Source organism: Ictalurus furcatus, chromosome 9, assembly GCF_023375685.1.
Source record: "Ictalurus furcatus strain D&B chromosome 9, Billie_1.0, whole genome shotgun sequence".
Classification (NCBI taxonomy): domain Eukaryota; kingdom Metazoa; phylum Chordata; class Actinopteri; order Siluriformes; family Ictaluridae; genus Ictalurus; species Ictalurus furcatus.
In genome coordinates, this window is record NC_071263.1 from 21,947,607 (window position 1) to 21,972,368 (window position 24,762).

General features: G+C 39.4%; 1 protein-coding gene across 1 annotated transcript in view; it reads right to left on the reverse strand.

Annotated features, from left to right (window-relative positions):
- The window catches only part of myt1lb (myelin transcription factor 1-like, b), a 114,413-nt gene that overhangs the window by 63,896 nt on the left and 25,755 nt on the right, over positions 1-24,762 (reverse strand). Inside the window, exons 2-5 of the mRNA XM_053632407.1 lie at positions 15,972-16,096; positions 14,000-14,093; positions 13,828-13,861; positions 9,141-9,203 (exon numbers count right to left, since the gene is read on the reverse strand). Of these exons, the coding sequence (XP_053488382.1) occupies positions 9,141-9,203; positions 13,828-13,861; positions 14,000-14,066 (164 nt within the window). The 5' untranslated portion in view covers positions 14,067-14,093; positions 15,972-16,096. The remainder of the gene's footprint in view (positions 1-9,140; positions 9,204-13,827; positions 13,862-13,999; positions 14,094-15,971; positions 16,097-24,762) is intronic.

The following is a 24,762-nucleotide window of genomic DNA, read 5'->3' on the forward strand; positions in this document are numbered from 1 at the left end:
CAAGGCTGCGCGTCGACGTGCCAGGCTAACATGGCCTATATAGCTGCTCCTGGTCTATTGTGGAGCCTTCTACCCTCTCCATGTCCCCTGCGGCCAGAGAGGTGCAGTCTTCCGCTATCGTACCCCTGGCGCCTATCCACCCGCCCACCTGCCTGCCCGCCCGCCAGGTTGGCTGCGTGCCAATGCTTTTAGTGAGTGCTATCTGTCAAGGTATGAATAATACAGCCCTGAGGCTGTCAGCGGAATCCAAATGAGGTATACATCAGGAGGAAAGCACTCGACTTTAGCACCCCGACACGCTCCTGCCAAGACAGGCAATTATTCAAACCCAGCTGCAACTACGGCAATCAAGAGCCTGGCACCGGTAGAGATGCGCTTAGAACCGAGAGAAAAGCACGAAAACAAACAAATCTAAATAAATATGTAGATAAAAAAGAGGCACCTAAAAATAAAAGGGGTCTAAAATGAATGGCGTTTAATAAATGTCGAGGCTCGCCTCGTGTTTGACGCATTAAGTGGAGGCTCTGCTATGTCTCGTCAGTTTTAATTAACAGTCTTCAGGATGAGGAAGAATGTGATGGCTAGTGTGTGGGAGGGCTGAATCAAAGCAAAAAGGACTGGCATCACAAAACGCTACTGCACAAGTGCAAAGCCAATCACAGCTTCGAGAAAGCACAGGGGGTCATACTCATGCTCATACACAGCTCATTTTCACATTAATGTGATATGTTGCTGGCTTAGAAAAATAAGAATAAGTCAAATAACATATGCATGGTGACTGAAATGCAATCCTGCGAACTAATTTAACTTTTTTAAATTAGCAACTTTCTAACTTTCTAACTTTCTAACGGCCCCCAAAATAATGCTTTTCTTACTTAAACACAATCAAATATATTTGATTATATCCATCATATTGTACATGAATACAAAACCTGCTGTTCCTCAAAGGCTTTAACAATATGATGAAGTATAGGATGTTGGAGATTTACTGCAGTTGAGGTCTCTATACTGGGCTGTTTTTGTCTATGCCTAAAAAAAGGAGGGAGGCAGGTAGAGAATGGTGGCTCTCTCATTATCTTTGCTTTCTCATTAACAAATAATAACAGTGATGCTTTGTTTTCTACCTCCCAACACATGCATTATTCAGCCTTCACAGATTTGCTCATGACTCATTTATGGAGCAGCTTGTGCAGCCCAGAAACTAAATGTCACCCAAAACATCGCTGTCACACAGAGTTGCTGTTGCTCTGTGTGTGGTGTAGTGTGTGTGTGTGTGTGTGTGTGTGTGGGTGTGTGGGTGGGTGGGTGTGGGTGTGCGTGTGTATGTGCCTGCACCCTGTGTGTGTGCTCCCTTTCAGCACCGTAGGTGCTGTTGTTAATTCTATTTGTGTCTGAATTGTTTGTCTCTGAGTAATGAGTGGGAGTCTTGTGTGATGTATCGATGCATTTGTGCTGTGTTGCCCGGTCTAAAACAAAGATATAGGGGAATTCAAGGTGTGCGATTTTCTTACAAAAATTGCCTTACAAAATGGCCAATTTTCTTACAGATTTTTTTAAAAATCCTGCTCGCACATTATTTTTTTGCATGTACATGCCCGTGACTTTTTCCAGTTTAGTTAGAATTTAGTTGGCATCCAGGGTGTCCCCCGCCTTGTGCCCCGAGTCCCCTAGGATAGGCTCCAGGCTCCCCCGCGACCCTGTGTAGGATAAGCGGTACAAAAAATGGATGGATGGTTAAACCACTGCAACCCGGACCAGGCAGTTACTAAGGATGAATGAATGAACACTGCAAATGCATGGTTCAAGTTCATGTTAATATCTCGTATGACTGCTCACCTGCATGAAAGTCGAAAGTAAAAAAACTTCCCACTTGCATGACTTTCCAGAAAAATGCTAAACAAACGTTTTATCTGTATTTGCATTTGTTTAGAGCACATTTTAACATCTTCATTTTAAATAATGCAGTCGTATTCGGTTAAACCCAAATATAAAAGATCTAAAAATGCACACGTTACAATTATGAGTGTTTTCTATTTCCTTCACTCCTGCATGCATGCGCTAATCCATTTAAACCTGAAATCGTATCTAATATAATCCCTTCTGGTTATAGTAACATGTTATCATGGTTTGTGTGATGTAGTGTGATTGTATCAAGGTGTAGAGGTGAGAGTGAGGATAGTGCAGGGCGTAACTAATCCTTCTGATCATCAGCATGCCGCCGGGGCCTACCTGTTCTTCTCCTCCCCCTCCTCCTCCTCTCCTCTCATTTTAGATATGTTTGTCATTCATCATCTCCTTGTTCTTCTCATACTGAGCCAAAGGCCTATTGGAGTGGTAATTTGTCTCCAGAGGCTGCTGTAATTCCACTGCCAGCTCAGAGGGGCGTGTTGACCATCAGGTACAGGAGAGAAAATTTGTCAGTCATGTAGCCTAGAGTAAATTGGGCCCTGGCTGAAAGTAATTATTAAGCGCAGCTCTGAGTGGGTGGACTGCAGCTGAGCAAAAGAGCCAGCTATGTCGATGCTTCAGAACTAGAGAGGCTGTTTCATAAGGTCTGTTCTTGGGCTTTGAATATGGGAATAATTCTTAACAAGAACATGATAGTACAAATACAAATAGTTCACTATTGTTTACTTTGTTAGCAAAGGAATAAAATCTTATTGCATTATGTACAGTATAGTGAACATAGTCAATATATGCTTTTGTTTAAAGGGGATTGGCTAATGTGGCAGATACAGATTAACCGTCAGAGATAATCAGTTGTAAAATTGCAACAGGCAAATCATAGGCATATATTAGTGCGCTCGTTCTATTACATTACACAGGGACTTATTTGGCAAATGCTCCACATAAACATACAGTATGTAATTGTTGATTTGGTGAAGTTTTCTGTGAGGAGATCACACTGATCACCCATAACATTAAAACCACCAGCCTAATGTTGTGATGTTCTGTATGTCCCCCTTGGCATGGACTCCACAAGACCTCTGAAGGTGTGCTGTGGAATCTGTCACCAAGACATTAGCAGTAGATCTTTTAAGTCCTGTAAGTTGCGATGTGGGGCCTCTGTGGATCGGACTTGTTGTGCCTTTGTTATATCTGCATTGTTATATCTGCAGTGTCATTAGACAATTTCCTCTGCTTATTTATCTTTCTATCTATTTACCCATCCATCCATCCATCCATTCATCCATCTGTCTAATCAATCTATCTATTGTCCACAAGCATTTATGATTAAATGATTGTTTCATTAAAACATTGTTTCATTTCCACAGGGCATAATAACAGTCCAAATGAATGCACACTATAACTGATTAAAACTTATATACATAGTTTATTGTGAGATTTTAACATGTCATTGTAGTGCACAGTGAAATACAGTCCAGAGTTAACTACCTTGTTGTAGATTATGGGAAATATTAAAATAAAATGTAGCTAACATAACACAAGGCTAACTTGTTATATTTATAATTATGGCTAAATTGCAATGACTTAGCTAGCTAGCTACAAAATATGTGGTGTGTCGTTAGCTAACTTACTCCACATTATTAAGCTTCCTTATAAGTATGTTTTATTAATTTTTTTACTGTCTCTCTCTGAGCAGCAATGCAAAATAGTCTCTTCACATTCAAAGCTACCTGTGCTCTCCCAGTCAAACGGCACTAATCAAGCGTTGCGTTGCAAGTAACAGTTGGGCAATTCCAACTTATGCAACATAGAGGGGCTTTTTTTCATCTGATTAATTATTACAAACTAACAATCAATTTGGAACATCAATAATGTTACCGGAAACTATGCCCCTGAGTACTCCACTGTTACTAAATCGCTGCTGTTCCAAGGAGTATAAATACTACACGTTACTCTACTGGTCATTTATGATTCGGCAACATTGATGGATCGACTCCATTCAACCTCTGTTCTTAAACCATCCAACATTTAAAATACGAAAATGAAAGTTTTATGCTTTGAAATTATATATAGTTTTTGTTCTTTTTACAGGTGGACATTATAGTTGCATTATTTTTTTGTTTATTTAGAAACAAAAATGTTTTTTTTCACTGATAGTTTTAGTTTTTGTCATAGTTTTCATTAATAATAATAACCTTGTTCAGCACATCCGACAGAAGCTTGATTGGATTGGATCTGGGGAATTTTTGAGACCAAGTCAACACCTTAAACTCTTTGTCATATTCCTCAAACCGTTCCTGGACAATTTTTGGAGTGTAGCAGGGCACGTAAAGAGCCCACTGCCATTAGGGATTACCATTGCCATGAAGGGGTGTACTTGGTCTTTAACACTGTTTAGGTAGGTGGTACGTGTCAAAGTAACATCCACAAGAATGCCATGACCCAAAGTTTCCCAGCAGAACATTGCCCAGAGCATCACACTACCTCCACCATAATGCCTTCTTCCCATAGTGCATCTTGGTGACATCTCTTCCCCAGGTAAGCGACGCACATGCACCCGGCCATCCACATGATGCAAAAGAAAACGGGACTCATCAGGCCAGGCCACCTACCATTGCTCCATGGTCCAGTTCTGATGCTCATGTGCCCATTGTAGGCACTTTTGGCAGTAGACCGGGGTCAGCATGGGTACTCTGACGGGTCTGTCTGTGATGCACTGTGTGTTCTGACACCTTTCTATCATAGCCAGCATTAACTTCTTCTTCTTCTTCTTTTTTTTTTTAGCAATTTGAGCTGCAGTAGCTCTTCTGTGGGATCAGACCAGACAGGCTAACCTTCACTCACCATGCGTATCACTGAGACTTTGGGCATCCATGACCTGGTTCACTGGTTGTCCTTCCTTGGACCACTTTTGGTAGGTAGTAATGAGTGCATACAGGGAACACACCTCAAGACCTGCTTTTTTGAAGATGCACTGACCGTCTAGCCACCACAATTTGGCCCTTGACAAAGTAACTCAGATCCATATGCTTGCCCAATTTTCCTGCTTCCAAGAGATCAACTTTGAGAACTGACTGTTCACTTGCTGCCTAATATATCCCACCTCTTGTCAGGTGCCATTGTAATGAGATCCATCCATCTTCTATATCACTTATCCTTCCTTCAGGGTCACGGGGAAACCTGCAGCCTATCCCAGGGAGCATCGGGCACAAGGCGGGGTCCATCGCAGGGCACACTCACATTCACACACCCATTCATACACTATGGACACTGTTGGACATGCCAATAAGCATGGGGAGAACATGCAAACTCCGCACACAAAGGGCCACGGTAGGAATCGAACCCCCGAGGTGTGAGGCGAACGTGCTAACTACTAATCCACCAGTGGTTTTAATGTTGTGTGGAATATTTGGAAGAAGTCTACAGTATTAATAAGTGCTTGTTAACTGTTTTATGTTTTCAGATTTTTTTTGTTGTCTTATTATCTTTAAAAGAGAAAAAGATCATAGTTAGGGAATGGCTGTGTATAGCTGTTATAATGTAAGTGATAACAGGCACTAACTTGTTTCAGGGACATTCCACAACATTACACATAACTATAAATGGATACAAAGTATGATCACACCAGCCCATTGCTGATTATTTTCCTATAACAACACCAGTGTTTTAATCCTCATGTGTTATGTATTGAGGCCTAAAAAGGTTCGGTATATGTAAGCTTACAAGTTTTATGTTTGTCTTTTATTGTGGCGTTAATGGTTAAAAATAGAAATCAGGGTAATCCAAAAACCCCGGCCAAGAAAAGGCAGAGCAGAGACTCTCCAGGGAGAGGCAAAAATGCAGTAAGAAGTATCTGAAGTGCTCTGAGGGAATAAGCCCACTACAAACCTCTTGATATGAATAAAGATGCCACTTGGCTCTGTGCTCACTGTAGTCATTGTAAATATCCCCTGACTATTTGTATGGACCAAAATAAAAGAAGCTAATGACATACATTCAGCAAGCATGTGAATGAAGTCATGGATGAGGAGCATATCACACACATAGCCAAGTGAAAAGTGTCAAAAGGACTAATTAACATATTAATGATGCCACCTTCCTACAGCAGCTTCTGTCGGATAGTCAAAACACTTTGATAAGCATGCAAATGAGGACCACAGAAGAAATTAGCTCGACCATGAATGAGAGAGAGAACGAGGGGAGGGGGTGATGGATTGAATGTTTGCTTTATTTATCTTTAATTATCTGGCAAACGGTGGGTGGTGGAACCTGAGTATTGAAGAGGTTTAGAGTGAAGCACATGTTATCTTCACTCTCATCCCTTTTCTGCCTCGTTCTCTCTCATGTCTTTCCCTGCTCCTATCGTGAGATGGAAATCGATACGTGCATGAGCCTGGCCGTCCATCAACGGTACAGTGACAATCAAAATAACCGCTAGGCTGTGGGATTTGCGATTGGCAGATTCAGATCAATTCAATGATGGCACGGTTGAGACAAGGACAGGTGATAATACAACACACTAAGATTTGATTCGCTGCCTAGCAAGGACAGAAGGCTACGTGAGATCCCTGCAAACTAAATTCAACAACCGACCAGCTCTCTATAGGGCCTGAGTTAAGTTAACAAAAAAAGTTCACGTCCTTAAGTACAGTACATGGACATTGATTTGCAGGGGTTTGAATTCTCTCTTTACTGTATTGACAAAAATGTGCCAAAAGTACCGACAAAATCATTCATCAGCTAAAAGTCATGTTTTATTCAACAGTCATTATTTAATTTGCTAAAAACTTATTGAATCTATATATAAGTACCAGACGCATGTTTATTATTTCATTTAGTATTTAGTATCCCAAGTAGTTTGGCAAAAAATAAGGTATTACATATTAAGTAATACACTGCAATTATCTTTATATAATCCACCTCGAGATATAAATTCCACTTTTCAAACACAAGCAATTCTGTTCTCTGTATATTAATTTGATTATAACATTTTTATAAACCTATATTTGTCATTTTGCATCTACAGTGCTGTATGTCATTCTGGACAAATCCAAATAAATTCAAATAAATTCAAATAAAATAAATATTATAAAATTTATTTGAATAATTATAAACATAAAAATATTCTGTGTATTGATTTTATTATAGCATTGTTCTCAGTGTTATACAGATTGCTCAGTCATTTTGGAATTAACTACAGTGCTTGCTCCTCTTTTTTTGAATTTGTATAGACTTAACATGCACTACAGTTATTATACCACAGCGCTGTTGAATTCTCAAATCTGATTGGTCAGAAGCTGTTGATTAATTTTCCATTTCAGCAGATCTGACAGTAGTTCCAGCTGTAATTCAAATCACAGGTTTATACAGTAACAATTTACACAGGGACTTTAAAACATGTTGCTGTGTAAAAGTATAATCACTGATACAGTGAAGTGTTCTGTAAGGAGACATTTATCTAATGTTTATAGAAGGAGTCTCCAGTGTCTGCAGTTTGTAAGTCAGTAGGTTTTCAGGATAGACGACTGAGGCTAATGCAGAGCATATAGGGCGATTCTGCAGAATCCTTCGCCAAAAAAACGCATGTTTGGCCATTAATATGCAAATTGCAATGAAATGTTCAGGAATATTTATGCAGTGAACTGCCTTGAAACTTCCTGAGGAAAATATTTTGCATCATAAAGCCAAGCACAGGGTTTATGTGGAGAAATGTATATTTTCTCAGTCAATGGGGTTCTGAACAAATGCCAAAACATAACCTCTGGTAATTTCTCCTGTTATTTAGCAAAGAAAAATGTATAATCTTGGATACAGTGTTCTCTAAGGAGAAATGTATTTAACATTTTTGACAGGAGTCTCCAATGTCAGTGCTTTGAATAGGTGAGTAAGTTTTCCTGCATGGGAGAGTCATCAGAAAAGAGGACTTTCTTGTTTCTCTGTAATATGACCATTTGCATTTTTTTTCTTATTAACTTCAAGAATAAGAAAAGACAAGTGGCTGATAACAGAAACTATGTGCCTATGTGCCTTGTGGATGTTCCACAACATATAATTACATGTAACATGTAATAACATAATTATAAATGGTTAAAAGTATGATGTGTTGTTTTTTAATAGATGCAAATTGTAATCATTGGCAAATTTTTGTCATATAAGGAGAATTAAAATACTTCAATGCTGTTATAAGAAAATAATCAACTTTTGGTGGGGGAAACAGTAACCCTGTGTTGTGTCAGCTTCACACCATGGCAATTTGTGATTATTTTCCTATATTAGCACATTCCCGTGTTTTATTCCTTACTTAGAGCAGCAGGTTATTAGGATTATTGCTTTAGTAACGACTAAACTGACAGCTCATTATTATGCACTTTCAACAAAATGGATTATATATAACTCAGAACATTGATTTCACATTTCTGAATAGTAGTGTATATACTGACTACTAACAATTACTTTGTTTAAAGCATAAGAGAGATTTAAAAGAAGTGGTATTTGTTCCATCATATAACTATAATCTTTGTGCAATGATGCTTGTCAGTCAGTAGAAGGTCACTTAGCATGCTCAGCAGCTCCTTTCATATGGATTATTTTCTACATACTAATTGAAGTCATTTCTAGCTTTTGCCACTTGCACATTGTACATTAATCACATGTCATTATTTTGTCTGCAGAAATGGTACCATCTGCCTGTAGGTCACAGCTGAGATTTAAATGTTGGATTGAATATTGACTGTCAAATTACCACTTTCACCCAAATGGTAAGCTAAAGCAAAGCATATAGGGCTGCTCTGCAGAATCCACGTGCACCCCCCCCACCCCCCCACAAGCCCCCATTAATATGCAAATTGTACTGAAATGTGCAGGAATATTTATGCAGTGAACTGCCTTGAAACTTCCCAAGGAAAATATTTTGCATCATAAAGCCAAGTGCAGGGTTCATGTATAGAAATGTATATTTTCTCAGTCAATAGGGTTCTGAGCCTGTAAAAATGCCAGAAAGAAACTGCTGGTAATTTCTCCTTGAGATGTGATTAGGGCACAGTGGCAAGAAGAGAGCCTCATTTCAGTCCAATGGCTTATAGGAAATAGGGAGATATGGTGAGTGCATTTTGAACAATGGAGCTTAAAACGACAAACAGGATCCAGGACTATAAGCTCTGGACCCACCGCATGCTGCATGTGGAGACTGTTTATTGATCAGCAATGTAATGAGAAAAGTTAGCACCCTTTACCTTTGATGTCTTGCATATTTTCCACTGATGTGCCCACTCCCATCACAATGCGGTGCTGGGCAGCTAAAATAGAAAGAAATGCATGTTGGGTACTTAGCTGTAAGGAATGTGTGTACCTCTAAACCTATGAAAGCACATACATGCATACTGCATTATTTCTGAATTTGTCTATATGTGCACAAGGTAATCGATTCAACTTTATTCCTCAAAGCTGCTGATTGCTGCTCCATATCTGCTCAGTCCAGATACCAGTGTGAAGTCAAACTGCATTTATTCTGCCAGCTATTCCATCTCTAGAGAGCAGTACCACTGGTCACATATTATTGGCATTATAGATGCTTCATCCTGTAAATAGCCTTCACATCGATCAGCTGATTAATTGCTATCTTTGGGCAGCAGAATCAACCAACAAGAAGAGCAGAGTTTTGACAAGGTGTCGGTGAATCTTAAATATATAGAAGGAAATGATGCTTCAGAACGTTTCTCTCTTTATTTCCCTTTTCAATATCTGAACCAGTGAAGTTGTGTATATACTGTGTGTATGTATGCTCAGCAGGAAAAAAAAGAAACGTCCCTTTTAAACTTTTTCATGAGACTGTATTTTAAAGAGAATTTTGTAAAATCCAAATAAGCTTTACAGATCTTTATTGGAAAGGGTTTAAACACTGTTTTTCATGCTAGTTCAATGAACAATAAATAATTACTGCACATGCACCTGTGGAACAGTCCTTAAGACACTAACAGTTTACAGGTGGTAGGCAATTAAGGTCACAGTTACAATAACTTAGGACACTAAAGAAACCTTTCTACTGACTCTGAAAAACACCAGAAGAAAGATGCCTAGGGTTCCTGCTCACCTGCGTGAACATGCCATAAGCCTGCTGCAGGGAGGCATGAGGACTGCAAATGTGTCCAGAGCAATAAACTGTAATATCTGTAATGTAAGGTGCCTAAGACAGTGCTACAGGGAGACAGGAAGGACAGCTGATCGTCCTTGCAGTGGAAAATTACATGTAACCACGTGACAAACCCCCATCCACCAAGTCCCCCCCCCCCCCCCCCAGACGTGACCGAGAATTTGCGAATACCTTGGTGGAAGAGTGGAGTAACATCTCACAGCAAGAACTGACAAATCTGGTGCAGTCCATGAGGATGAGATGCACTGTAGTACTTAAAGCAGCTGGTGGAGACACCAGATACTGACCTTTGATATTGACCCCCCTTTTGTTCAGGGACTCAATTTGCATTTCTGTTCGTCAAATGTCTGTGAAACTTGTTCAGTTTATGTTTCAGTTGTTGAATGTTTTTATGTTAATACAAATATTTACACATGTTAAGAAATTTCCTGGAAATAAAAGCAGTTGAATGTGAAAGGACGTGTCTTTTTTGTTGAGTATATATATGCATATATGTGTGTGTGTGTGTGTGTGTGTGTGTGTGTGTGTGTGTGTGTGTGTGTGTGAGATCAGTTCCCCATTGCAGAAAGTCTGTCAAAAACTTATCATAGTAAACACTAGCAATTCATAGCTTGATGGGAAATATAGCATCATTTATTTGCAGATACAATAGACTGATGAAGGACAAGCAGCAGCACCATAGCCTCACAGCACTATACACCATCTCTGCCAATACTGTACTGATCAAAGGAATAAACAAGCTTGCTGGTTCAATGCCAGGTACTGATTTGTCTTAGAGAGCAGACTGTTATGTTTTCTTCTGCAAAATAGTAAATTGTAGCTATCAAAAGTAGTGCAATTACAATAGCAGACACCTTGATTCCAAATAACATTACTGCAAATATGTGTCTAACAACATGCACAACAAAATGTCTGGAAAATTGTATTGTTTTTAGAAGACAATAGTCATATGTTTATTGGAACGCATAAAGTTACACTTTATTCTAATAAACACATATTCAGGGTTAATTAAAGTCTTGTTCTTTGTTCAGTAAAGCCCAAATTAAACACTTGTAAATCATTTACTTTGAATTAGACCTTATTCAGATACACTTGTATAGGGTCATAATTGGTGATCTGTTGTGTGAAATTCATAGTGAACAAATCATTTGGGTTTATTGAACAAAGAACAAGCTCCAATACAGTATGTGTTCCTTAAAATAAAATGTTACGACCCCCAAGGAGTGCAACAGAAACGTGTTCACCCTGTCACGAGTTTGAACACAAACGATGCAATAGCCATCCATGGCTGGGAGCCAAGAGAGCAAAAAAAGAGAGAGGCCATGTTCTCTCTTGCGCTCTCTCCTGTCATTCATGTGCTTCAGTGAGTTCATGGATGCAGAATAGGGCAGATAGCAGTTCAAAAATATGCATAGGTAGGCTTCACCTGTCTCAGAGGAAGCATATTCTAGCCCCACCCTCTCCTGTTAATAGATGTCATGTGATAGTGGAGAATTCATTCATCTACAGAAACCACTTGGTCATGGTCAGGGTCTTGGTAGATCTGGAGCTTATCCACTAGGTGTGGTGTGAGTTTACACCCTGGATGGGACTGCAGTCCATTGCAGGGCATGCATGCACTATACATACTCATATACACCTAGGGACAATTCACCTACTGACAAGTTTTGGGAGGTGGGAAGAAACTGGAGAACCTTGACGAAATCCATGCAGACATGAGAAGAACATGTGAACTCACACAGACAGTAACTCAAGCTCAGGGTCGAACCAGGTATCTCATCTCTGAAGGGCATGACCAATCTTCAGCTATGAGGCTGCAACAATACTCACTATGTCACCATGCCACCCAGTGAGTGTAAAATTTTGCATAATATATAGAATATTATATTATGCAAATTATCATGCATATATAATATGCCATCAACCAACACAAGACAATGTGTTCACCAACATCCAGTGTAATCAAAGTATGTATGTATACGTGTGCATGTTAGCACACTTCCAAATGTAGTGGGCTGTAAAATATTCTAAGCCATTTTGTCATAATAACAATGAGACATTTCCAGCAGTTGATATATTCTTTTTTATAACACTGATGATCCTCCCTTTCATTTACAGTAGGTCAAACTTATTTGCTATACGCCTGTTTGTTCTGTCGGTGATGTTTCATCTCTCAAACTCAGTGGGTGCCAAGTCTTGTAAAAGTGCAATTCACTCCTATTACCAAGTTAACCTTTGTCAAAGACTTCATTAATCATGCTTTCACAAACAGAAGTATTAAAATGCTACTGCAACACGCAATGATACAGCACTCAGTGCTCCAACTACAACAATGTTGCCTTTCCTGGAGCAAACAAGACCATTTCTGCTAGCACTCATGGCGGTTACTCACATGAATTGATAATTGTATCTTCTCAGAATATGCTTTTTTCCCCCCCTAGATTCTCTTAGCTGATAAAAGAAAGATGAATCAAGTCTAAAAGAGGCAGCCTAAAGAAGCAGCCATCTCAATATCCCTGTGCTGCATTACTCTATGAAAAAAGGCTTCATTTTCACTAAATGTAGGACTGCAGTTTAGCGTATTGTACAGGTGCATCTAAAAAAAAATTGAATATCGTAGAAAAGTTCATTTTTTCCTGTAATTTAATTCAAAAACTGGAACTTTCTTATATTCTGGATTAATTATATAAAGTTATATAAATTCATTATATAAATACATAAAGTTAAATATTTCAAGCCTTTTTTTTGTTTTAATGTTGATGATTACAGCTAACAGCTCATGGATATAAAAAATCCAGTATCTCAAAATATTGCAAAAAAGAATTTATAATACAGAAATGTCGACCTTCTGAAAAGTATGTTACTTTATGCTCTCAATACTTGGTCGGGGCTTTAATCCTTTTGCACGTATTACTGCATCAATGTGGCATGGCATGGAGGCAATCAGCCTGTGGCACTGCTGAAGTGTTCTGGAAGCCCAGGTTGCATTGATAGTGGCCTTCAGCTCATCTGTATTGTTGGGTTTGATGTCTCTCATAGATTCTCTGTGGGGTTCAGGTCAGGTGAGTTGGCTGGTCAATCAAGCGCAGTAATACCATGGTCAGCAAACCAGTTACTAGTAGTTTTGGCACTGTGGGCAGGTACCAGGTCCTGCTGGAAAAGGAAATCAGCATCTCCACAAAGCTTGTCAGCAGATGGAAGCATGAAGTGCTCTAAAATCTCCTGGTAGACGCTGCATTGACTCTCGACTTGAGAAAACACAGTGGACCAACACCAGCAGATAACATGGCATCCCAACTCATCACTGACTGTGGAAACTTCACACTGGACTTCAACCAACTTGGATTCTGTGCCTCTTCACTCTTCCTCCAGACTCTGGGACCTTGATTTCCAAATGAAACGCAAAATTTACTTTCATCTGAAAAGAGGACTTTGGACCACTGAGCAACGGTGTTTTTAGTAAAAATGTGTTTTATGTTAAATAGCTGATTAGAGCTCTTCTCAGGTCAACATTGCTGAATTATGAATTCATTATTCTAATATTTTTGAGCTACTGGATTTTCCAGTATCTCATTTCCATGAGCTGTAAGCTGTAATCAAGATTAAAACATCGAAAAGGCTTGAAATATTTCACTTTATGTGTAATGAATCTAGAATATATGTAAGTTCCACTTTTTGAATTAAATTACGGGGGAAAAAATGTACTTTTCCATGACATTCAAATGTTTTAAGATGCACCTGTATATGCTTTGGCCTTCAAGAATACTGACCTGAACAGCTCTTGTATTGCTGGTTCCAAGGGCACTAGGACACATAACAGGAAGAGAAAGAAAAATAAGCGAGATTAGAGATGGTTACTTCTTCAACATAAATGGTGCGAAATGCATTTTCACAGCGCTGAGATGCTTAGAGTAGGGTTAGAGAAAGTGGTGCTGAAAATACCTTTTGAGCGTGTGCGATGGCGCTTGTCTGCTACATCCACCTCCATCTGGTGAGATGTGATCACCATGTTAGTGCCAGATATAGCAACATCCTTCTAGTAGGTAGACATTTAATCAACACACATGACTGAGTACAGGGAGTATAAAGTACTGGGAAAGGAAAGTGGTATGAATAGTTATTTGGGTTGCCTTTTTTGTTCTTGCAAATCAGTTCTCAGGCAAATGTGGACTGGTCTTACTGTTTGGACTTGCTCTTTTTTGAAAGTCATTAAATAATAAAATGCTGTTCACAAGAACGCTCACACACAGTGAATACTTAACAGATACAGTTATGTGTAAGCTAATGGTAGTAATTGTGTATAGGTTGAAATAGATCATTAGAGAAAAAAAAACACATAGCTGAAATGTGCTTTTTGAAATGTATGCCAGAGCCATATCGCCCTGCAGTTCTCACCTGCTTTCCCACTGAAACTAAGCAGGATTGAGCCTGGCCAGTACCTGGATGGGAGACCTCTTGGGGAAAACTAAGGTTGCTGCTGGAACTGGTATTAGTGAGGCCAGCAGGGGGTGCTCACCCTGTGGTCTGTGTGGGGCCTAATACCCTAGTATAGTGACTATACCCTAAAAACAGCAACATCCTGACTCTCTGTGGTCATAAAAAATAGGGGTATAACCCGTGTGTCCTGAAGAAATTCCCCCATTGGCACTTCTCTATCATGGCTCACTAATAATCTAGATCCCTGAAATGGTTACATCACTCTCCTCTCCTCTCCACCCATAGCTAGTGTGTATTGGGTGTTCTGGTGCACTATGGCTGCTGTCACATCATCCAGGTGGATGCTATACACTGGTGGTGGTTGAGGAAATCCTCCCCACCCCATACAATGTAAAGCACTTTGAGTGCCTAGAAAAGTGCTATATACATCTATTATTAATGTGGCATTCAATAATAATGCTAAGATGAGTATTTTAAGAACATACTGCATCGTATAGTAAGTGTTTGACAACCCCACAAAATATGCCTAATTTTTTTAAACGTCACATAAACATTCAGCCTGCTAGTTATTTGAGCTCCATAAATATTTCAAAAATCAATAAAGTAAAATGAGAAAAAGCAGATTATTTGGTGAAGGAAGACTTTCACATAGCGCACTGCTGACTTAAATCCAAACCTTTTGTCAATCTATTGCTGGCACTATTATGTGAATCGGGCTTGTCTGGTTAAGTACAGTATGCAGTACAGAAGAGTATCTTTATCCTTCATGAGTTCTATGAGACTGCATATGTCAGGTCAAAGGTCCACTATGATTACTGTTATCGAGAAATAATGGAACACTGTCTAGGCATTACATGTCATGAGAGCAAACTGAGTTCAATGTAAACACTTTGGCTGAATGCATGTTGTGAGGATGTCACATGACACATATTGGTCCAAATCTGTATTAAATCTGAGGTAATTCTGAAAAATAGCAAGCTCCTCTGAACTATTGCAGAGTTGATTGATTTTGCATTGATTTTTTTTTTGAAATCCTGGAGGGGCTAATTATTGACTGTAGAATGCTTTTGTAGTCAACAGAAAGAGAAAATTGGTGTGCAGTCATAGTGTTGGCCACTGACTTGTATTTTTTGTAAGGTTCCTGGTCCATCTACTCAAATGAATAGACTTAATTATTAACTTAATTATAATACATTTAAAATCATTGACATGAACAACAACGAATAATCAATGTAGGAGGGATAGTAAATATGCAAATGATGGGGGAGGGGTCACTGATATTTAACCTCCCATTTTTAAAACTAATTAAAATAATGAGGACCATTTTAATTCCCTGAGGAACACTTCAGGAGGATTTAGTAGGGGCCTTTCCCTTGATGTCTGTCTCATTATACTGCTACGTCTGTGTAGTAACAAACAACGCCATCTGATGATGGTGAAGCAGAAAATCTCTACTCATACTAAAAAAAAAGGTTACCTGATATGAATGCACGTTTGATTGCTTTTTGGTCCAGACCTTCAGTTGATCCTTAGCCCACAGTGGTAAACTTCAGATAAGAACCCCCCATCAAGAGTTCACCACTCCTCTTCCAGTTTCATTTTCTGAAATGTACAAAAATATACATGCAATTATACATTCAAATCTGCATGGAAATCGCATTTACTCTGTGAAGCATGCCATATCAGCTCCCATTTCTTTCTCTCTCCCCTGATACACACACACACACACACACACACTCACACTCACACACACATGCACACATATGCACACACATGCATACACATGCACACTCCCTCATCATGAGCCATAAAAAGTACAGGCTAAAATCACAGAAGCTGGCACGGATCATTAGCTAAATTTGTTCTCCCTTCCTGTAGAATATGATAGATTCAGCTAATTGCTCCTTTTGCCAGCTCTGTTTCAAAGTGCAATAAGCAGTGATTGAGAGGGAGGAAACATTATGTATTTCACATTCACTATACATTAACGCTACAAGATTTTCTGTGACACTTTCTATGAAGCCAGTTTTCATAAATCATTATAACTGTGCTTAGCATTCTTTGTAAGTTTGCAATGGTTTCTTGTAAGCATTTTTATAAATGCTAATAATGCATCATAACGCTCTAATAATGTGCTATAAATAATTCCTTGATAAATTATAATCATGATGCAACACAAGTATCACTATCCATTATAATGCCATGTGCCATACTGCATAAATTTTACAACTAAGTTACCACTGATCTATAAAAAATAAACACTGAGCATGTATTATGTAAATTATGTCATCTTAAAATGACCATAATATTGCAAATGTCTTTACAAATTAACAAAGGACTCTTGCTAAATGTGTTCATAGTCACCATGCACATAGTTAGACAGCCCAAATTAACCAACATTTTATTTGAGCCAATATTTATTTTTTTTAAAACTACAATTTAGTCTGAAATGAAGCAGTATTCTTGTAAATGAATATTACCTTGTTTACATGTTCAATGCAGCCTCACTGTAAGTTTTGCACAACATGTTTTACCAAAAAAAAAAAAACCCAAACCCTTATGTAACCAAATGTATACCTTCCAGATCTATAACGATTATTACCACAAACAAAAATTTCTACATGTTTCTCTGTACTGAGAAAAGAACGAAAAACGGATTACTCAAAACCTAGTTATAATAGAAGTCTAAGGGCAGCTGTTAAATTGAGTTATTAATCCATCTTTATATTTAATACCACTTATCGTACACAAGGTCACAGGGGAGCCTGAAGCCTATCCCAGGGAACTCGGGGGACACCCTGGATGGAGGGCAGCCCACTGCAGGGTACATTCACACACACTACAGACAATTTGGAAATGCCAAGCAGCCTTCAACGCATGTCTTTGGACTGAGGAGTACCCAGAGGAAACCCCCAAAGCACGGGGAGAACATGCAAACTCCGCACACACAGGTCAGCGGTGGGAATCGAACCCCTAACCCCGGAGGTAAAAGGCAAACATGTTCTCCACTAAGGCACGTGCTGCGTGAATTGAATCAATTAATGTTTATATGAAACAATTTTTTTTTTATAGATGGCTTTCATAAATTTCTGCGCTTTTATTAAACATGCAATCAGGTGGAAACTCACTACACACTTGTTAAGAATAACCACAAATTACATATAAAATCTCCTTGACTACTTTTGTCATTTGTGAATATGTGTAACCAGTGTAGTCATTTTCTGCCTGATATCACAAACCAGCTTTGATTAACTATCCAAAGACATTTATTGTGCACATATTAAGTGCAATGTGCGTAGGTTTAAATTCACATTTAATTAATTACGTGTTTTAAACACTTTTTCGATGGAATTCGACAACTGACCTTAGGACAACATGTTTAACTTCTTATCTGTGATAATCACACGTACTGTATATAGTGGATAGAGATTAGGCGGAAAACCATATGTGGCTTAAATTTTTAGCACGTTCGCCTCACACCTCGATTCCCACCACTGCCCTGTGTGTGCGGAGTTTGCATATTCTCCCCGTGCTGCAGGGGTTTCCTCCAGGTACTCTGGTTTCCTCCCCAAGTCCAAAGACATGCATAGTAGGGTGATTGGAATGTCCAGAGTGTCCGTAGTGTATGAATGGGTGTGTGAATGTGTATGTGAGTGTGCCCTGTGATGGATTGGCACGCTGTCTAGGGTGTACCCCGCCTTGCTCCCTGGGATAGGCTCCGGGTTCCCCGCGAGCCTGAAGGATAAGTGGTATAGAAAATGGACAGATGGATGGACCACATGCTCATTCATCTTCTAACTGATAGCATATACTGTAGCAACATCTCATCAAACTGATTCTTCCAGTATTAGTCTAATTTGCATCAAACATATTGGCATCTATTTCATTTTCAAGCAGGCAAATTGCAAGCATGCTGCACAATTTTAGCTGAGGTGAAAGTGTACGTTTTATAGAAAAAAGAATGGTGGAAGAGTGCGTTCAAGCGTGCGTCAGTCTCCCGTATTCGCAGATGCTAATTAAAAGTAGCCGAGTGCAGGAACAGAGCGGGGAGATGAAGATGAGGTGTTAATGATGCTGCAGTGGAGTGTGGAGAGAAAAATGAATGCCCTTTCAGAAACATGACACCATGCTTATAATCAGAGTAACACAGTTTCCTCTGCTGTAAACCTAACATGCACACATGTGCACATACAGTACACACACAAGCATGCCTGATGTTTTCGCCAATAGTCAGCAATCAGTTTTCTTACAATCCCACCAGACAACACTGAATGCTTGCTTTTGTGTGTGTGTGTGTGTGTGTGTGTGTGTGTGCTATGAGAGATAAATGATGCATTCCACCACTCGCTGAATTCTCTCACTAGGATTTCAGCCTCTTTTAGCTCCATTGTTGCTCGTTCCTCTGATGCTCTCTCACACGCCTGTGCATTCTGTCACACTCTTTGTTGCTGGGATGAGAAAAGCTAAGCACAGTCTTGCAGAAAACACAGCAGCCACCTAACTAGACACAACACCAGCGTTAGCGTGGAATGCCACTTTGCCTTTCTTCCAGAAGCGAAACAATCGGACTGTGAGAACGTGAAGCTGGCTGTCAGACGCTCTGATTGTGGTCTGCTTGGGGAGGGGCTCGTCGGCTGCTGAAAGAGTGCAATAGAAGAAGCACCATGCTGTCTCGTCCTATATAGGCTGTGTGCCTGATTGTCTGCACTTTAGTATGCAGCTCTCGAAGCAGACATTAATTCTGCTTAGTGAGTGGGCTGCTCGCTTCAGCGCCAAGGCCAGGCAGAGAGCGAGGATGAGAGAGAGAGAGAGAGAGAGAGAGAGAGAGAGAGAGAGTTCTCTCTAGCACACGTATGGAGTCATGCATTAAACATCAGCATGCTTCCCTGTGGTACCCATGCAGCACTCTATGCCACATCTACAGCACACAGAATCTTGCCTGTATTGAACAAAGTGTGATATTCCCATTTTAGCCTTGAAATTGAACTTTTTTGATGTATTATGACTGGGCTGCACCTTTCCAGGTATCACCTATGGTCCAAAACATACGGCTTAAATATGCAATGTATGATACACTTTGGTGCCCTAATCCTCTCTTGACACATCTCAGCATGTCTCAGCATGGTTCAGGCTTGACCTATTTATTGTTTTTTTTTGTTTTTTTTTTAAATAGCATGCACAATGATGGAGGGCTTTCTCTGTTACCTTAAGCCATCATTCATCCCTCTCTCGTCTGCATTTCCTTTCACAAATCTCCTCTCAGCCCTTTTCGCTCCACTGTCTGCCGCAGCTGAGGTGATCATTGGCCCGTCTTGCCGCGAGGCCGTGGTGTCATTACTCATTTATGTAATCTGAGAGCCAGTGCTAGCATCTGAGAGGGAGCTGTGACTGGACCAGAGGGTCTACTCACGTCTAGGTCCTGCCCCTTATGGTGTAGTTCTCCTAGCACCTCCAGTGCCCTCAACCCTCACCCACCCACCATCTCTCTGCTGATCCACCTCATGCTGAGAGAGTGCTCCAGGGGTCTGAGATAGGAAATTGATCTGACTGCAGCAGGGTCATACTTCTCCCAAATCATTATCAGGGTTCTGCACAACACATCATCTGGAAACACAGATGCCCCTAGCCGGCTCTTAAACCGAAGCCAATGTTACATCAGGGAACCAGCGAACCTCTGTAAGAGCCATTTATATTTACAAAAGGCCAAATTATTACATCATCATATCTGGGGTTTTACTAATGAACAGCATAAATAATACCCATTGAGGATTAAGTTGCATTTCTGGCTTTAAGAATGTAATATACCATTAAATGTCAAATCCTAGTGTCTATACATGTCATAAAAAAATCATAGACAATTATTTACAGCATATTTAACTTTGTTCTGAATCTATAGCTACTCAATGTGTTTCAGTTGCCAGTAAATTGTAATATTATTTCACTGCAATATTAATTCTCATTGCAATATTAATTCTGGTTTATTGCCATCAATACTGTTCTTATTTTCATGGCAAATAGCTTGAGTTGCATGAGTTCTTGTACTGGTGATAAAATTGTGCCACTCTGAAGCCTATAACATTATTGCTTTTAGGTTCCAGATTTTTGTGGTGGAATCTGAGATCCAGCTTTTTTGCAATGGACATCATAGAAAAGGGTGATCAGAGATATTGATGCTGTCATGGGTTCACCCTATCTGTTGTGGCCCCTGTGAAGATGAATGCCATGTGCTCATGTTTGTTTTGGTTTCTGTTGTAATCCTGGCTCCTCACTGTTTTTGTTGCCTGATTGTGTTCTCCTGTTCTGTGTTCTGATTAGTTTGTCTATGTATACCTTGTTGTGTCAGTGTCTCGTGAAGTCTTACCATGCATCATTGTCATTACATCCAAGCATTGCTTTTTGTGTCTCAGATATTTTCTAATTCTATATTTTCTTGGTTTAGATCCCTGCCATTTACACAGAACAAAGATATCGTAGATGATTGTTTACAGTATGTACAAGATATTGTTTTGAACAGTTTTACATTTTCATTCACTTTTACCTGTATGGCATTTGGCAGACGCCTTTATCCAAAGTGACTTACGGAAGTGCTTTGAATTGTCTATAAATAAATACATCCTGATACTGGTTCACTACAGTAGGTCACAGACTAAATGCTAATTTAAGTACTTGAGGACGAAGTAGGTCTTTAGACATCATTTGAAGACAGCCAGTGACTCAGCTGTTCAGACATCTAGGGGAAGTTCATTCCACCTCATAGGTGCCAGAACAGAGAAGAATCTTGATGCATGCCTTCCTTGTACCCTGAGAGACAGAGGGACCAGTCGAGAGAGCATGGTGCAGTGCAGGCTGTGATAAGTGCTTTGAGGTAATTACCTACTTATTTTGTTGCAATTACCAGTATAATGGTTGTTTCTTCCTTGAACCACAGTTTCATGTAAATAATTTGGTGAAGTATGCCATGTGCTCATGTTTGTTTTGTTTGATAATCTAATTCTGTCTCCACCTTGTCCTGTCATTGATTTTGTTACTTGATTGTGTTCACCTGTTCTGTGTTTAGTTCTGACTAGTTTACCATGTTGTGGCAATGTCTCATTGTGAAGTCTTACCATGAATTATTGTCATTGTTATTGATGGATTGTTATTGTTATTGATGGAGAACAAGTCCAAGCCTTGTTCTCCATGTCTCAAATAATTTTCAAACTCCATGTTCTCCTGGTTTGCATGCTTGCTGTTTTGGGTTATTGATCCTTATCTTATATTTGTTTAATTTATCCTGCTTGTATTTTGACAAGCAACCCCACACCCCCAATGAAAAAAAAAACACCATAGACTTGGCTCATGCTTATTATACTTGCTCCCAGTACATCATATACCAAGTTTACACCTTTGCATCCTTTCTCTCACCACACATTACAGATGTTTCACGTGAATGAAATCGACAAACACTGATTACATGATGTACAAATTTCCCAATCTCTATAAGTCCCGGTAATTTATAAACTTTAAATCCTCATGCAAGAAAGGCAGAACAAGGATTAGTATTATTAACCAATAAGATCCTCTCACAACACTGACCATCTAGAATGAGGGGAAAAAAACCCATAGCCCCCTGTTCTCCTAATCTGAGTCTGATGCAGACTACCATGCCTTGAAGGACTCAACCCTTTTAACCTCCAAACAAACATGCAGTTGTGTGTCTTCTGGGAGCCAGAGAGACTTTACGTTGAACTGCCATCTGCCCGCAGCGCAATTACCTCTCACTCTAGTAATCACCTGCACAATGCAAGGACAGCGGGGAAATTCAGGTGAGAAATGCCAGGCAGCAATCAGGCACTGCAATGGGGGAGCAAGGCCATTTTCTTTGATTTGCCTTCAAATGCAGGCGTCAGGCCCTTAATTATGAGCCAAGTGACAGGCCGGGCTGCTGAAAGCCTTATTATTCCAGCGAGCTGAGCTCAAATCAGTTTTGTATCGATGATCTTCTGAGAACAGGGAAAGTGATGGCTGGGGTCTCTGAAAAATAACAGAGAGCACAGTGTGTGTGTGTGTGTGTGTGAGAGAGAGAGAGAGAGAGAGAGAGAGAGCGAGAGAGAGTGAGCGCGAGAGAGGGGGGGCACAGTGGTTTAAGGAAGGAGAAATGAGCTAGAAAGGCAGTGTCCGACAGAATAGAGCAGTGAGCATGATTTATGTTTTGCACTGTACACATTAGAGATCCATCATGCTCTCTTACCAAGTTCTGCAAGAAAACCACAAACAAGGAGAGTAATCCTTCTTGAATTAACAAGGTGTGTACATCGAAATTAAACACTTGAGGAAACTACTTGGGAATGGAACTTCAGGTTGGCAGACATTTTCCCAATACACAATATGTAAAATGATATTCGGATTTGCTAACAGCAGTAGCCAAACAGCAGCACAGATAACATCCAGCGGAAAAACTGTAGTCTAAATGATTTGGGTTTCGTTTTTTTCAACAGCTGAACTTTGAATCTTGTTATGTTAAAACTCAAAGAAAGGGTTTTTCGTTAGAGATGCACCGATACTAAATTTCTCAGCCGATACCGATAATCGATACCGATAGTTCTGCCTTTAATGCCTTCTTATAAATGAATAATGATTAATTCCACAATTCTGAAGGAAATACAAATAAAAACTTTATTCTCTCCATTTCAACAAGTTGTTTCACAGTAACTGGTCTCATAAACAGAAAACACATTACACATTAAAATTAACACATTAACTAAATTTTGAAGATTACAGTAAGATTTCTTAACTTATTGAATGTTATTAATTCATATTAACATTAACTGAATTCTAAAAAAAACCTCCTGTTATTCTCACATTCACTCACCACAAACACAAGCATTCCTACTTCATCATTGAACATCAAACTGGTAATATATAATATCGTTTTTATCTATTAACATTAACTGGATATGAAATATACTACTCTACAAATAAATTTTTCTGTGCAATATAAACTACTTTTTTCTCAACTCATCTTCATTTAAATCTTTCAATGGTGTACTGGCCCTTTAATTCAGCGTGAAAAAAGAAAAATTGACTCGATGCCGAAACTCACGCTTCACTGCTGTTCACTTCCGGTGTAAAATTTTAGCAGTGCAGAAATTACAGAGCTTACAAACTGCAGTTTTGTTATCATTCCACATAAGAAACATACTCACAGCACAAAATTACACACAGCACAAAATCGATGTGTTTTCCCACACTCTTTTGATTGACAGAATATTATCGGCCGTGATCATCGGATGTTTTTAAACCATGAGCCAATGGCCGATAGCATGAAAATTAGACTTTACATACATCGGTGCATCTCTAGTTTTCATACATCAAATCCTCTCAGACACAACCACAGAAAAAAGTCTGACTTTACACATCAGTGCTATCTACGGTGCCAAACTAGCTGCCTAACCTTAGCAATCTAGCTAAAAGACATTGTGGATAGCACAAATATCAGACAACAAAAGACCCAAATTGGATGACAAAATATATACACTGAAAGGGAGCAGCCACGCGATTTAGATTCCCCATCTTGTCTTTTAGCTAGCTATCTAAAATTAGCCAGATGGCTTGCTAGCATCAGCTGTGTAAATAGTTACAGTTACAACACAGAATGCTGAAGGATCAGAGGAACCCATAAACAAGAGCTTCTGTTTAATCTATCCAGCTAAACTTAACCCAATAGCTGGCCACGTTAAACACTGTGCATTGTGCTGTGGGTCGGTTGCCTGCACAGCAAGCAAGCAATCAAAGATCAGAGCTGTAATGCTCAAACAGAGTGTCAAGGAATCAGAAGTAGAGATAACACAGCCAACAGATCGAGCCAGCCAGCTAACATTCCATGGTTCGCAATAAACTTTTTATTCTTACAACACTTCTGTAATACTGAAAAGACAATGATATCGGCAACAAATCATTACATATACTTCCTAATATGCATTATGTATACATCCCTAACTGAATACTACCACATTAAATAGTATGTTAATATACCATTACTGGTTTTAGACTTACTATTTAGTATGAAGTATGTGGTTGGGGATATAGCATTGTTGATTAATTTTCTATAACAGCAGCTCTGACAATGTAATTAAAATCGCAAGGACTATGTATGGCAGACGTTATCTAAGCTTAATAATGCACAAATAAAAAATGTCCTGCTATTTAAGAAATAAAATATTTAACATGGAAGAAGAATATTCAAGTAACCAGGGTGCTTTGCTTCTCTGTAACATGATAAGATGCAT